General features: G+C 32.5%; 1 protein-coding gene across 1 annotated transcript in view; it reads right to left on the bottom strand.

Annotated features, from left to right (window-relative positions):
* Positions 1-16070, bottom strand: part of LOC130443996 (cyclic nucleotide-gated channel rod photoreceptor subunit alpha) — a 365533-nt gene that overhangs the window by 20650 nt on the left and 328813 nt on the right. Inside the window, exon 11 of the mRNA XM_056778947.1 lies at positions 5253-5402. Coding sequence (XP_056634925.1) covers positions 5253-5402 — 150 coding nt within the window. The remainder of the gene's footprint in view (positions 1-5252; positions 5403-16070) is intronic.

The following is a 16070-nucleotide window of genomic DNA, read 5'->3' as shown; positions in this document are numbered from 1 at the left end:
CGGGGGCGTTGTTCTGCAAAACCAAAACACGTTTGGATAGCTTTCCGCGTCTTTTCACTTCAATTTTTTCCCATAGAGTAGTCACTAATGTCTAATCTCCAGTTATTGTTCTACCATTATCCAAAAAATCAATCATGATTACTCCATGGCAATTGCAAAAAATTGAAGCAAGAACTTTTGCAGTAGATTTTTGGACACGAAACTTCTTGGGTCTTGGAGAACCAGAGTGTGGCCATTCCATCGATTGTTGCTTTATTTCTGGATCGTAAAAATGTACCCAAGTCTCATCCATGCACGCTCTTGGCCAACATTCAAACATTTGGGGAACCATTTTGCAGCAATGTTTCTCACGTCCAGATTGACGTGAACTATATGATGAACGCGTTCGTTTAAAATATTTCGTGCTTCAAATATCCGTTTTAGCCCAATTCGACGGTCTGATAAAATCTAATCATGAGCTACATCGATATTTTCGGGGACTGACACAGAAACTGGCCTTCCCGATCGGTCATCATCTTCAATGGAAAATTTACCTCTTTTGAAGCTTGCAGTCCAATTTTTCATGGTCGCATACGAAGGACATTGATCACCAAGGATATTAAGCATATCTTCGTAAATCTGCTTATTTCTTAACCCTTTTAAATTTTTTGCGTAACTCTGGTTTACTTTTTTGACGTCAAACTTTACACTGACACTTCTACTAAGTTATTGTTCATTGCTATGGTAACGTATTATTTTGTTTATGTATGGAACTGGTCTAGGCTAACTAGATATCAATACATCCTCGTAATAGATGCTCGATAGTAAGAAACTAAGAACAGAAACATGTAATGAACTGTAAATAAATAGTAGTAAAATGTAGGCTACAATTTTAAATAGAATGCTGAGAAGTGAACTAATTTTTTCAAATTGCATTTGTATATTTCAGCTTTTTTGGGAAGCACTACCTATAACTAAATTACGTTATTTTCCGAAATTTCATAAAACTGAATATTGTAAGAACAATGATTATGAGGTTTAGGTATTTGAATATGAGGAAATGTATCGTACTTAAAAACATATGTTTACTAGGAACTTAAGGCTCACAATTTTTTGTCAATAACGCACTTTGTACACCTGATAAGTAGCAGTGATGAAATAATGGAATAAACTAATAGAATAGAAGAAAGCTGAAGGGTATGAAGTGAATCCCAGAAAAACGGAAAGACTGGAAAAATTGCGATTTACTTGGATACACTTGACCCAACGGTCACTGAGTACTCTGACTTCATCGACCTGTCTGAAAAATACGTTTTTTCGAGGTTTCCAAAGTAGTCCTCACAATTTTGTATGAATTTTTTATATGTTTCTTAAATTTGGACATAAAATTAAGTCGTATACTTTCAAATTTGGTAAAACTGCTGAATTGGATATCTATTCTTTGCCAAATTCGACCAATGAGATCGTGGCTAGAGCAGAGGTGTGAGCCGGTGCGTTCTTTTTATAGAACAACACTTTTTTCTTCGCCAAATCAGTTCCACAATTAGGCACAGTAAAACGCCGTGACACTTCGCTCTTCTTCAGAAAGTAGATGTAGATCATTCTAGATCTTAGATCCTAGATCCTAGACCCCTGACCAATAGTCTTTTTCTTCATTTGGACACGTTCGCCGAGTGAAGTCTACTTCTTCGACTGTTCCTTGGTTTCCCATATATATTAGTGGATCGTTGATTGTTGCGAGATGATATTTTTTCTGATTGCACTTTCGCAGCGTCCAACACTGCTTGGAAGTGATCTCATGGTTACGCTTGTTGTCTGGAGTAAGCAAATGCGGGGGAAAGCTTTCTCATGCCCGAATTTACATGCAGGATATGACCTACGCAAATTTTTTGAATGTCTACTATCTTAGAATAAAATAATTGAAGCGAGTATCCTTGGGGAAGTAAAACATGGATAAATAAATTAACGTTTACATACTATTTTTCAAATTTAAGCGACGGTTCACTCGAGCACTGGAAAATACGGATACACAAATATTGTAATCATTGCTATAAAAATAAACTCTTATTATTGATCTTCTTAAAAAGTTTTTATATTACCGTGGGTCTAAAATTCCTTTACGTGCTTTCTGATGATCCTTGCAAGAATAATGATGATAATTGACAAAATTATTATAATGTTATCGATCTATAAAGTTTAGAACTGCTCCATAATCGAGCCCAAATCTGTTGTCATATGTTTCTACAGCATTTGATATGAATAAAATTCGTTTTTTTCAACTGCGTAGATTTGAAAAATAGTATACAGATCAAGATACAATATTACGCCAAATGATTTGTTCATTTTCCTTCCAGTGTATATTATAAAATAATCACGAGGATGCTATAAATCAATAATTAAATGCAGTTATTTGAAATCAATTGTATAATTGATAATAGATTCAACAAATCAGGGGATTACTGAAATGTATTATTATAATTTTAATGGAATATTACCAGCATTTTTATTTTAATTTCAAATTTTAGTATTAATTTTGAATAAATTTTAATTTGATATTCGTTTATATTGGAACTCACAAATTGTATGATTATAAATTTTTCGTACGTTGAGGTTATTCTGAAAATAGAATGATGAAAATACTTAAAAAAGATGTTTCAAAATGTGATGAAATTAATATGTTGATTAGGGATGGTTGAAAGTGAAATTATCATTTCAAAAAGTCTAGAAAGAAAATCTTGAAGGAGGATTAACATGATGATAATAATGTATCTAAGAAAGATCAATTTGAGGATGTTCCCAGAAGTACCTAGCCTGACCTAGAGATGGCGATAGTTGCTTGGAAAATACCAGTGTACTTAAACGAGACCGTAAGACCTGCGAAGATCTACATCGTAGTAGTCGACCAAATGTTGATGAAAATCCTGGATTATTATTGACTGAAAATGCGTGAGCTAGCAGACATAGTAGGCATTCAAAAAGTGTGGTACATCGCATTTTTACTGAAAATTTGGACATGGGAAAGCTGTGCGCAAGATGGGTGCCGTGTTTGTTCACAATAGAACAAATATAGCGTCTTAAAGATGTTTCCATCGAGTGTTTGTTAATGTTTCACAAAAATAAAGCCAAATTTTTGAACTGTTTCATAACGTGGGTCCATCACTTCACACTTACAACAAAAGAACAATCAAAACAATGGACTACAAAGGGAGACCCGGCTCCAAAGAAGGCAATGACCGTTCCATCTGCAGGTATGGTCATGGCGTCGGTTATTTGAGCTACGCATGGGATAATATCCATTGACTTTCTTGAAAAAGGAAAAACTATCAATGGCGAGTATTATGCGAACTTATTGCAGCGTTTGAGCGAAGAAATCAAGAGAAAACGGCCGCAATTGGCTAGGAAGAAGGTGTTGTTTCATCAAGGCAATGCACTAGCTTATACATCCGTTATTGCCATAGCCAAAATTAATGAATAAAAGTTTGAATTTCTTTCTCATGCACCCTATTCGCAAAATTTAGCCTACTCGGATTATATTTAGTTCTTAGCTCGATGGTAAAAGATTGTAGAATTGAAATATGTATCATACATAATGGCAAAACTACTAATAATATAAAACAAGATACAATACATAAAAACAAACAAAAGAAACAAAACAGAAATTAACGCTATCGAATGAGAGAAAGAAATTGAAATGAATAGAAACCATTTAAGGGTCAAATAAAGAGACAAAACCGGAATCGCCATTGTATATTGAATTTCAATGGGAAATGCGGCTTATTTACTAGATATTTGATAAGCTCGAGACATAGATAACAGAAGCATATCAAAACAAAATAACTTTTATACAAACAAAGCATTTCGAGACATAAGAACGGCTGGCGTTCATCATAAACGTATTTGCAATTTCTTCTAGCTCAATCCTGAAGTTGATACGTTCTTTTGCATGTCAGGATCAACTATTGGGTGTGTACTGCGAGAAAATGTCTTTCAATAAAAGTGAATGAAGAGAATCCTCAATATCGTTACAGGAATGTAGCTTCAACTGAAGAATAATTTTTAATGAGCTAGAACACTTTATTATATTATATTATATGAGACGGCATCGATTTTACCGAAGAAATAGCTCAATAGAACCAAGATAATGTTGTTTATTTGAGTGAAGCATTGAGAAATTGTAATCATTTCAAAGCATGCACATACTGAACAATAATAAAACTGTATACCTAGTTAGTTATAAATTAAGGCAACTCGTATTATAGAAGCAATTGATACAAGTAAAACTAGTTTTGTGTTTAAAGTACTCAACGTAAATTCTAACCTATTATATATAGGATTCACAATAAATGCTGATAAAGCTGATTCAGCTCAAGTGAGCTTGCAGTATAAGCCAAAATTTCAGAGTCACATCTAAGTTTCGAAATGAATTGTGTCGACCAACACGCGAGGGTTAAATACTTGCGTTTAAATTCGTTTTCAACGCAAATTCTAACCTATTATGTAAAGGGTTCGAAGTGAAAGCTGACAAGTTTGATTCAGTTCAAGGAATCTTGCAGTAGAAGCTCAAATTTCAGAGAGTCGTATCTAAGTATCGAGATTGTGTCGACCAGCGCGGGGTGGTCGAATACTTGCGTTTAAAGTAGTGGTTCTCAATGTAAATTCTAACCTATTATGTATATCTTGAAATATAAGCCCAACTTTCAGATAGTAACATCTAAGTATCGAAATGGATTGTGTCGACCAACGCGCGGTGGTTAAATACTTGCGTTTAAAAGAGTTATTGCTTACGCAAATTCACAAAGATTTAGTAAATACATTAAGAAAATCTGCAACAGCATGTGACATATAGTGAAGAGGCTGTATGGTGAGATCATAAGCAAATCTGTAGCTTGCGGACTATATAGAAATTATTTCGTTTCCAATGTTTTATTGTGAGTGTATCAATATGAAATCGCAACACAAAAAATGTGAAGAATCAAAATAAAATCAAATTGTTTAGGAATTAAATTCAAAAATTTTCAATTACGAATTAAGATAACGTATAACTCAATTTGTGAGCTCCTTCGAGGATTATTATCTTTAAATTTATTAGAATTAGGTTAAATTTGACAAATAAAAGCCAGGCAGGATTGTCTTCATAACATATCAAACATGCATATATGTATATAAAAGTATCAAAATTTACAGAAGAGGATAAATATATAAATATAAAGAAAAATAACAGCGAATATTATAAAAACACCCAATTTTTTTTGGGCCTGCCTGCTGATATTTACCAAGGTGTTTACCTGCCGTGCCCATATTCAAAATTGAAATTTCTCCGAAATAACTTCCTGCTTTTAATGTAGCTAAAACGGTCCTACCGTTATCTGCGACAACTTGAAGTCTGCCTCGATTTACTATATACATTTCTTTACCGACTTCACCTGCAACAAAAAATTCATTTATATTTTGGGTAGTTAAAAATTGTCATAATATACACCCCATGAAATGTATATTTATATCCTCTTCCACTCATCTTTGAAGTAATGTTGTTAAATTGATTGTGTGTTTATTGGCTTCCCAAGAAAGTTATTTTGAAGGAGAAAACATTCAGTTGTCTATTCGAAATGAATTAATTTTAAAAATTTGAATCATTAGTTCATTTCAACACTTTGTATTTTATAATTGGAAATAAATATTCCAATACAAAATATTTTACAATGAAAATACTTAATCCGAAATAGTACTAGTACGTTTTCAAAGTAATTGTTTTCAGACTCAATTTATCAAAAAATATTCAGATCACTCATAAAGAATTAATTTTACAAAGAAAATCGTTTTAATAAAAATTCTGAGAAGTTCTTTCCAGTCTTTGACGTTCAAATAATAATCACTGTTATCGGGATATTTTTCTAACTTGAGAAAAAACCAAATTTTACAGATTGAAAACATGGGAAAGGCCTACGCAATGGAATTTTTAGTTATTTGATGTTTATTAAATCTTAAAAATAATGCTTGACTTTGGAAAGAAATATATTTATTTTTCAACGTAATCTCTTTTTGGCTCCATACACTTTTTCCAGCGATGTTCAATAAGTTCGATACCCTTTTTATAATAAGAATCGTCAAACTCCTCAAAATAGCCATTAACTGCCTTCATTGTTGGAAAATCTTCAACTACCTAGCCATTTTTTCAAGTGTGGAAACAGAAAATAATCCGACGGGGCTAAATCTGCCGAATAGGGTGCATGAGTTAGCAATTCTTTAATTTTGGCCATTGCAATAACAGATATGTAAGTTGGTGCATAGTCTTGATAAAACAACACTTTCTTCTTAGCCAAATGCGGCCGCTTTGCTAGATTTCTTCGGTCAAAGGTTATCCCAAGCGCGTCCAAAACATCGACGCCATGACATAGCTTGTAGATGAAACGGTCTTTGCCTTCTTTCGAGCCGATTCTCTCTTTTCAGTCCAATGCTTTTTCTTGTTTACAAATTCACTATTGATGGCTGCCAAACAAATACTAAACAACGTGACATCTTGAAACTTGAAACAAATGCTGTGTATTTTCTAGTACAGCGGTATTTTTCAAGCAACTATCGTTATCTGTAGGTTAGGCTAGGAATTGATTTGGTTTTTTCCGTTATCTTTCCTAGATACATTATTATCATCACGTTAATCCTCCTTCAACATTTTCTTTCTAATTTACAGTTTTCTTCTTGAATTTTTGAAATGTTTAATGATAATTTCACTTTCAACCATCGCCAATTAACATATTAATTTCATCATATTTTGAACCATCTTTTTTAAGTATGTCCATCATTCTATTTTCGTAAACGTACACGGACTATTCTTGTACTGAATGAGAAAACAATAATAAAATAAGAAGAATACATAAATAGAAGCGTAGAAACAGATAAAAACAGACTAACTGAATGTATCACGAATAAAGATATCAATGAACCGTAATAGAATTGATGCGTTTTATTAGATAAATGGGGAAACATAAAGAAAAAATGGCCAAATATTTAAAAAGAACAAAAAATAACTACAGATGGTCATAATAAACTGAGAGAAGCAGCTCAAAGAGCAGTAGAGAAACACTTCCATCTGAAAATCAAGATATATGAAGCAAAAACTGGAGACAAAAAGTTTTTAGTAAAAAGAAAAGTGAAATAACAAGTCACATATTTCAACAGAAGAGGTGAAATGAAAATAGAAAATAGAAGAAGAAGTTTTGAATGAGAAAGGTGAATAGAAAGAAGGAATTACTCGGAAGAGGGGACATTAGTTGATAGATAGAACAAAATAACAGAATAAAGAGTGAGTGAAAATACATAAAAAACAAAGTGGTATAAAAATAGACTAAAACAAGATATTGCGGAAAAAATATGGATACCGTTGGAGCAGAAAAGAATTGATGCGATTTATAAGATGAATAGGGAAACATAAACAAGAGAGAGTCTAATATTAATAAGAACGAAATGGCTACAGATGATCAGAAATAAACTGAAGAGAGCAGCTTGGGAAACAATAGATAAACACTTCCAAAATCGAGATTGATATATAAAAAAAGTTGCTCAATACAAAGAAAAGTAAAATAATAAATTCAGTATTTACCCAAAAAGGTGAAGTCGCAACAGAGAATAGAACGATAAATTTTGAAAGAGAAAGGTGAATAGAACGAAGAGATTGGGATGAAGAATAGGAACTTTAATTGTCAGATAAAACAAAATAACAGAATAAAGAGCACAGAAATAGAATAGGAACAAATAAAAACAAACTAACAGGCACAAATACGGATACCGATGAACCAGAAAAGAATTGATAAGAGCTAGAAGATGAATAGAGAAATATAAAGAAAAGAACCAGCTCAAAAAATAATAAAGAAGGTTTTTTATACAATTCCAGATAACTGGAAAAAAATGGAGACAAAATTTGCTTAGCATAAAGAAAAAGTCCAAGGATTTATCAGAACTGAAGATAAAACAACAAATGTTGAAAGAGGGAAGTAAATAAAAGAAAACAATTGCTCGAAAGAGATCAGTCGTTGTGAATACAATAGATACTTAAAACAGAATAGAAATAAATCAAAAGAACAGGAAAATAAGGAGCAATAAACTGTTAGGAGAGAAATAAAACAACAAGATTAGTAGAAAAATGTTCTCCAGTTTAAATGGGAAATCAAATATTTTCTCATCAACAAAGCACTTGCTGTTTTTAGTTTAATTTGAACACTGTGATACCAAAAAAATTAAAATCATTGTCATCTTTAGAATCTGAACTTCATGGTCAACAATTGACGTTTTCTGAAGCTGATACTAAGAGCGAAGATAGTATATTATTGATAAATTTAAGTTATACAAGGGTTGCCAAATATAGACAAATAAAAAGAAATATTGATAATTGGATATGGTTTTATTGTTTTTCAAAATATTCCCCATTAAAATCAATATACTTTTGTATGCGTTTGAACCAAATTGTCGAAGCGTTAATTCCATTCTGTGATTTCATGTGATTCAAACGCAGGTGTAGAAAAACGTTGACTTCGCAATTTATTTTTGATCTGCGGGAATAAGACAAAATCATTGGATGCCAAACAAGAATTGTACGGCGGATGACCCAATTCGATATTTTGACATATTAAAATCCGTGTTGCCATGTCTCAAAACTTAAGTAGCAAGCCTCGTATGTTTGATTGTATCAATATTTAAAAACCGATATTATCTTAAGCATAACGTTTCTACTTCTCTATTTGTTTAAGAAGTGAAGTTTTGAGACATAAATTACACGCAACATTATGATATATTACACTCTAATATGGAACGAAACTACTAAATAAGTTCTCGAGTATACAAAGTAAAGCGTGCTAAAAGAAAATGTTGCATAGATTTTTTTACCAAAAAGGTTCATAAAATCTCATTCTTTACTCAACGCCTCTATTATTCAGGTGAGTTTATCTTTCCTCTGCATAATTTTCAAGTTGAAGTTGAACATATATATTCCACAAAAGTCCATTATTCAGTTTCCACATAAACTAAATATAACTCACGTATTTTACGCGAACGTGAACGAGTCAAAGAGAGCGCCAGGTGAAAGTTAATTTTTAAGTTTATACATTTTTTTGATGTTCACTTTTTTGATTATGGATTTATTCGTATATGAAATCAACTGGTTTGAGGAGTTTAACTTGTTATTTATAGCGAAGATTATGTCTTTTAATAAATGTTTCAAAATCGATAGATATTTGTTTGTGGCTACTGGAACTTCCTACAACGTTCTGGACGATAATACCACTCCCATTTTCCTGTCTTTCTCAAATAGGAGCTGTAGGAGAACTTGGTGAGACTGGGGTGTAGTTTGGAAGAGATTCTTAAAGTTCAAACTAAATACGGCTATGTAATCATTCAATATACAGGGCGGGTGCGCTACAACTCATAACGATTTTTAATCCATTGAAATAAGGACGCGTCAACTCGCGACAGGAATATTTCAGGTAAATGAAAAGGTAGTCCGACTACATAATAAAACTCGTGACGAATTCATTGAGAGAATTACCTAGAATTTAGTATCTCTTCCTCTTTATAAAGTTGGACAATCCAAAGATCCAGAGGGGCAGATGCTACCTTCGACCACATATTAATGGTGACAAAATTAAAGGAAGAAACTTCAAAAACGAACAAAGGACACAAAATATCATGAAATATAAAGTAGATAGCTGAAAGAGCGAACTTGTAGATGAACAATTCCAAAATGTTATGACCACAACTTTGGAGAATAGAAGAACGTGAGAAGAGGTCGAAATAGAAGGAGAAATGAAGGAGGTGACTCAAAAACAGCTAAGGAGGATAACAAACAGAACAAAAAATAAATGATTTGATAAAGATTGCAGACAATCATTGAGAAAAAGACGCAAAATATCAGTTGTAGTTGGGCAGAGATATTATCGATGAAGACAATACTTTGATGAGCTTCTGAATGAAGAAATGGAGAAAAACAAAGAATGTGAGTCGCAGGAAGAGTAGGAAGAAAGCTACCAAACCCCTATGGTAGAAACACCAGGAGAAATTGATATAAAGGAAGTAATAGACAATATAAAAAATAATAAAAGTGCCAGAATGAATGAAAGTAATAAAGTGTGGGGAGAGGCGGATATTTAACATATCAAACGAAACCTGTGATCTAGAAGAGATGCCAAGCCAATTGGACACAGCAATTATTTGCCCCATACGTAAGAAAGGAGATAATTACAGGGGCATTACCTAACTGGATGTTGTGTATAAAGTGCTAGCGAGAATCATATGGAACAGGTTAAACAAATACGAACAAATAGGGTAGAATCAAGGCGGGTTTATTTATTTATCGACTTTAAACAGGTATTTGATTTAATATTAAGAAAACACCTGTACCAAGCTCTAGCAAAACTTGGACGAAATTGATACGATGAAGCTTATCTGAAAGATTGACGTAGTTCTTATAACCAGAACAAAACAGGAACTATAAAAAAATGTTTTCACTATTTGAAAAGACAGCAAAAAGATATTTCCAACGTGTTCACGAACATAAAATCAAGTATATGGAAATGGGTAACGACTTTTTAAGTGATACAAAAATCACAACAGAGCAAAATAAGGAGCTCCGGTTGGAGTACAAGAGTTTGAATACCTGGGAGTGACGATAATAAGTAAAGGAGACGAAATTAAAGGTAGCGAAGCTAAGAATTTACAAGCCAGTGATGCAACCTACGGTGTTATATGGTAGTAAATGCTGGATCATGGATACGAAAGAGGATAACAGGATAAATGCGGGGGAGAGAGGATTGTTGAGAAATTTTTTTTTGGATACGAGCGGAATAAGATGAATGGAGAAAAAGACTACGTTGTGTGGGGATTATAAGCAGAATGGACGAAGACAGTTGGGTGAAAAGAGTGTTAATAAGTGGAGAAGGTGGTGCAAAAAGAAGAAAAGGGCGTCCACGTAGAAAATGACTGGATGCATGGAAGGAAGACTTATTTGGAAGAAAGATTTTAACTAGCAAAATTAAGAGAAGACATCGTACAAAACTATTTATTTATCGCTTGATGGAGACAAAAAATAAGTACTATATGAAAATCCAAAACGAAAATGGCAGTAACTCTTTCAAAATAGATCAATACTAAGTACTGTCTAACGGTTTACATCCCAGAATAGTTCTTTTTTATGTGTAGTGAAGTTTTTGCAGAATTGTTCATTTTGAAGTGCTGAAACCTGTACAAACTTTCAATGTATATATATCTTTATTGTAAACAGTAATTTTTTTGTATATATTCAGCATGTGAGAGCGATTTGAACGATACATTTTCTATTTGTAATAATTCTTTATTCTAATTTTGACTGAATTGTTTTTTCACTACCAAATAGAGGATAATGGTGTTATCTAACCCATTAACATGTTTATAATGGTAACTAGCTGGAATATCATTTCAAAATATTCAAAATTCATCATACTTTGCATAACATTTCATGAAATTATATAATAATAAAGTTTGAAGTATTGTTAATAGTACACGAACAATGCATTAACTGGAAATAGCACGATACAACTAATTAAATAACTTCGTTAATTATGGATCAAATATTTAATCAAAATGATATCTGTAGCGCCTTATTGGTCATAAATATGAAAACAAAGTTTCCGGGTGAATAAGAGTTTTCAAGTTATGTTCAATACTAATTTTGATTTCAAAGGATAGGCATGAACTCGAAATAAGTATTCGTGATTAGACTGAGGAAATGCTGTTTGTTTTAAGCCCTCCACATCTTTCATTGATCTTTATGTTCATTAATCCAAATAAACCTGAGGAAATATTTAGTTGGTTGAAAAAGATTTTAGTCGAGGCCTGAAAAAGCAATGAAAAGAGGAATTGAACAAAAGGGAGCAGTTAAAAATTAAAAAAAAAAAACAAAGAAATACTTTCTACTAAGTAAATTGGTGGAAACTTAGGCCTTTAAAGCTGCAAAATCAGAATTTATATTTGAGTATATTTTCTAAATTATACATTCGAACATCATAAATTTTCAATGGATGATTACATATGTCAACGTAGTGTGTTTAACGGAATAAATAATTCTACACTACTATCTGAAGGCCAGAGGCAGCTCATACCCAATAATTGATAATCCGTACCTTCTACAGGTACAACCTGTACAGTATAAAGATAGCAAAAAGAATTTTTCAATCGATTTGTTAGCAAAATGGTACTCTTTGTTCAACTAGATAAAATTTATGTAGATTTTTAGATCATTCGCTATAAAGAGACATTCTGAAGAAAATTATCATAAATTGTGATTATTTATTGAAAAACTTACAGGAGGTATTAAAACATAATCAAACAAATCTAATTTAACTGCGTACTGTTGAATATCGTGTTAATTACATAAGGAAAAAATTAAGATGTAGAATGTGTAGTAAAATATTCTTCTTTTAAAAATTAGTAGTCGTCACCAGTTATACTTGAATTGATACCGAGATTCTAGAATGTATTAATTGAATTATTTGTTTCTTTTGTTCTTTTATACTTCCTCATTTCCTCCTGACGTTGGCAATCACAATCGCTAGCTGATCCTCGTATCTTCCACTCTAAACAATTGTTCAATGCTATGTATGCCTATACATTCTTCAACTTGCCCATGGGAAGAACTTCCTACACATGAAACTTCCTACACAGGAAACATGATCGTAATTTGGTACTTTTCGGCATTTAACTGTTGTCAAAAGTTCACTAATTGCATTTGCCCTGTTTGAAACTGCTTCATTTCCTTGCATAGGTAAACAGTTTATCTTCAACTTCTTCAAAAGATTAAAAATTCTGACTCTTCCTCCCTTATTCATCTTTGAATCCGTTTCTCCAATTTCAGAAAGATCGTTGCAGAGCCATCCACTTAGGAAAGCGGAGCACGACCTTTACCTACCTACTCCATGTTCAGAATTAGTTAAGGGCTCAATATTTTACAATGCAAATAAATGCACAATCACTTGACAATTGAAATCAAATCGATATCATCTTTTCCCGTATTCCGCAATAATTTGAGGGCATATTTACTGGAAAGTGTCTTCTAATCTAATAATAATATTTAATTCCGGGCATGCTGCTTACTGGTTACTGGTAATTTTTGGTATAGACTTATATACGACTTACATACTAATTATTACCTGTTACTATTTTATTTATATTTTATTTTATTTGTTTCATCTTTATATAGATATTTTAGGTTTGTTTTTTAGTTTTTACAATCTTTTGTTTGCAAATTGTAACTATTTTTTGACAATAAAGCATTTCTTTCTCTGTATGAAGACGATAACTTGGTTATCGAAACGTACTGTCTGACTGTGAGTGTTGGTGTCGTGGTAGTGTAAATAGTGTGTTCAGTATTAATACCACTAACGGTTCCAGAATTTCCAACTTAGACGTATTTCAAATTCTTCTATACAACTGATTGTGGCGGACTTCAGCTTCTTATAACAGCACGGATTAAATATAAAATTGAATCATCGTATTTCTTAGTTTTAAGACTAAACTATCGTTACAAAACAGTGATCACATCTTCTGGTTCCTTATCCGAGTAGTCGGTGATGTAGCATCCTGATTATTTAAAATTGCAGACTCTCTCAATGTCCTGCCATTTATCTGTAGGGACGCGTTGAGGTATAGCTGGTGGCTGAAGACCATAAACTTTGTCTTAGCAATATTTATATTCAATCTATGAGATTTTGTAGATCCAGGTGAACATAGCACAGAATAACATTAGCGAATGATATTAATTATTTCCCCTTTGGTTTCCATCTCCAACTCCTCCGAAACGGCTTGACCAATTCTTATGAAATTTTGTGTGCATATCGGGTAAGTCTGCATTAAAAAATACATATAACCCTAAATTTTCAACCCCTATTTTTTGTTTGTTAATTATAAACTTCAATTTTTTGGGCAAGCGCAACCCCTTTACGTTTATCCCCTATTTTTCCATCACGATTTTTTTTGTTATTTTCAAAAATTTCCTTCAATTATGATTTTTTCCTCAATCAATCAGTTATCCAGATGTCAACCGTTGTCACTTCTCATCCAGAAAACATCACGGAGTAGGGATAAAAACGAGGCCTGTCTCCTGCCACTATACAGTTTTCGGCCAATTTTTTTGGTTTTATTTGTGAATCGATCGTAGCAGTTATTGTTATATATGTATTAATTTTTTTGTGCAACTCTCATGTTAATTTTACTCTAATCGTAAATTTCTCTGATATTTATTGGTTCGAATATAAATGACAATAAATTTTATAGGATAGGTCGTTATAAGTGAAGTTAAAATTTATGGTTTAGGTGAGGTTAGTTGGTTGTTAATGGCGTTGAATTTTTATGGAATTTGTTCCTTCAAAATTTGAAAGATATGCATAAATTACACTAAGGTTATTTAAATCAGCTTTGGGCAATATATTTTGGCAGATTCATAATATTTTGTCCTTCATGATAGACATGAATCGCTAATGAACGAAGTGTGCAATAATTATTTATTCACAATTTATTAATAATTGATAAAGATAATTTTAACTCTCAGTTAATTAAGTGACCTCATGTAAATAAACACACATCCGCCGGAGCTTTCTCTAAACAACTATTAAATATTGGCGATGGGAAAGTTGCTGTACATGAAAATACTGGATGCATAAATTTACATACGGACTTTTGCACAATCATCGACAAAATACTCTCATCGATAAAATAATTCCCGATGTACACACACAATATTTTGGCAGCAAAAAATGTGGAAGTCAATGGGTTAAATTTAAAGATACAACAGTTGTTGCCTGGGGACTTGGTGTCATACAAATCTATCGATGCAGTTTGCGATACCAACGAAAGTGTGAATTATCCAATTGAGTTTTCAAATTCACTGGATTTGCCAGGCATGTGACGTGCCACCACACCATTTACAATTGAAGGTTGGATCTCCGATCATTCTGCTTCGTAGCTTGAACCCACCACGGCTGTGTTTAACCATTAGAAAATTCATGAAAAACGTTATTGAAGTTATCATTTTGAAGGAAAGTTTCAAGGTGAAAATGTGTTGCGGCCACGTATCCCTATGACTCCTACAGATGTGCCAATTGAATTCAAACGAATCAATTCCCAATTATATCGGTATTCGCTTTGACGATCAATAAGGCACAAGGCCAAACATTGTCTGTATGTGGCTTAGATTTGGAAACACCATGATTTTCCCACGGACAACTTTATGTGGCATGTTGTCGCGTGGGAAAACCGTCCAGTTTGTTTGTGTTGGCTAAAGACATAATTAATAGTAAAAATATGAATATTTTTGATGTTTAGATAGCGATCGAGAATTTTAATTCAAGATAAATTTGTTACTTTATTAAAGATTAATTTATTAACCTAAATAGAGCATACTTCCAAAATCTACAACGCTTTCGATTATAAGTACATCCCTACACACTTATAATGAATTAGTTTTAGTTTAGTTTAGCCAAATTTCTAATTCTACAAGATCTATGAATATCTATTTGTCAATAAAAGTTATAAATTTTGTTTTATTTTAATTCCGAGAATCTGTTCTCGACAAATTTCTCCTAAAACAGGATTTTTTGGTTTTTTTTGCAAATAGTAATGAGCTTTTAGTTTAGTCTAGCTTCAACTTGCCAGATGCAGCGTGCAATCATTTAAAGACAAAAATGTATATGTAAAAGTGTTAACAACACAGTGGAATTAGTTACTAGTACACTTGGTATTGGGATTGACAGAATTATTAAAGAAGATAATCGTGGTTTCAAACAGCACCTGAAGCTTCAGGAAAACCAAAGTATCAAATAGAAAATCATATAAAAAAAAGACTTCAAACTTATTAATTAAAGTTTTGGTCACAGTTTGGGATAATAAGGGTTATTCTCAACGAGTCGAAACACCCGATGGAGACTTTTGAACGAAATAGGTTTGGAAAAAGTAATCCAAAAAAACTATTTCAATAAATTTTAATAGATAGAAAAATTAAAGACTAAATATATTTATTTAGATTAAACATGGATCACTAAGGGACATACACCAGAACTGCTCCAAGTTGAAGACGG

Source organism: Diorhabda sublineata, chromosome 1, assembly GCF_026230105.1.
Source record: "Diorhabda sublineata isolate icDioSubl1.1 chromosome 1, icDioSubl1.1, whole genome shotgun sequence".
Taxonomy (NCBI): Eukaryota; Metazoa; Arthropoda; class Insecta; order Coleoptera; family Chrysomelidae; genus Diorhabda; species Diorhabda sublineata.
Note: the sequence above shows the minus strand (reverse complement) of the source record. Positions and strands in the feature narration are given on the sequence as shown.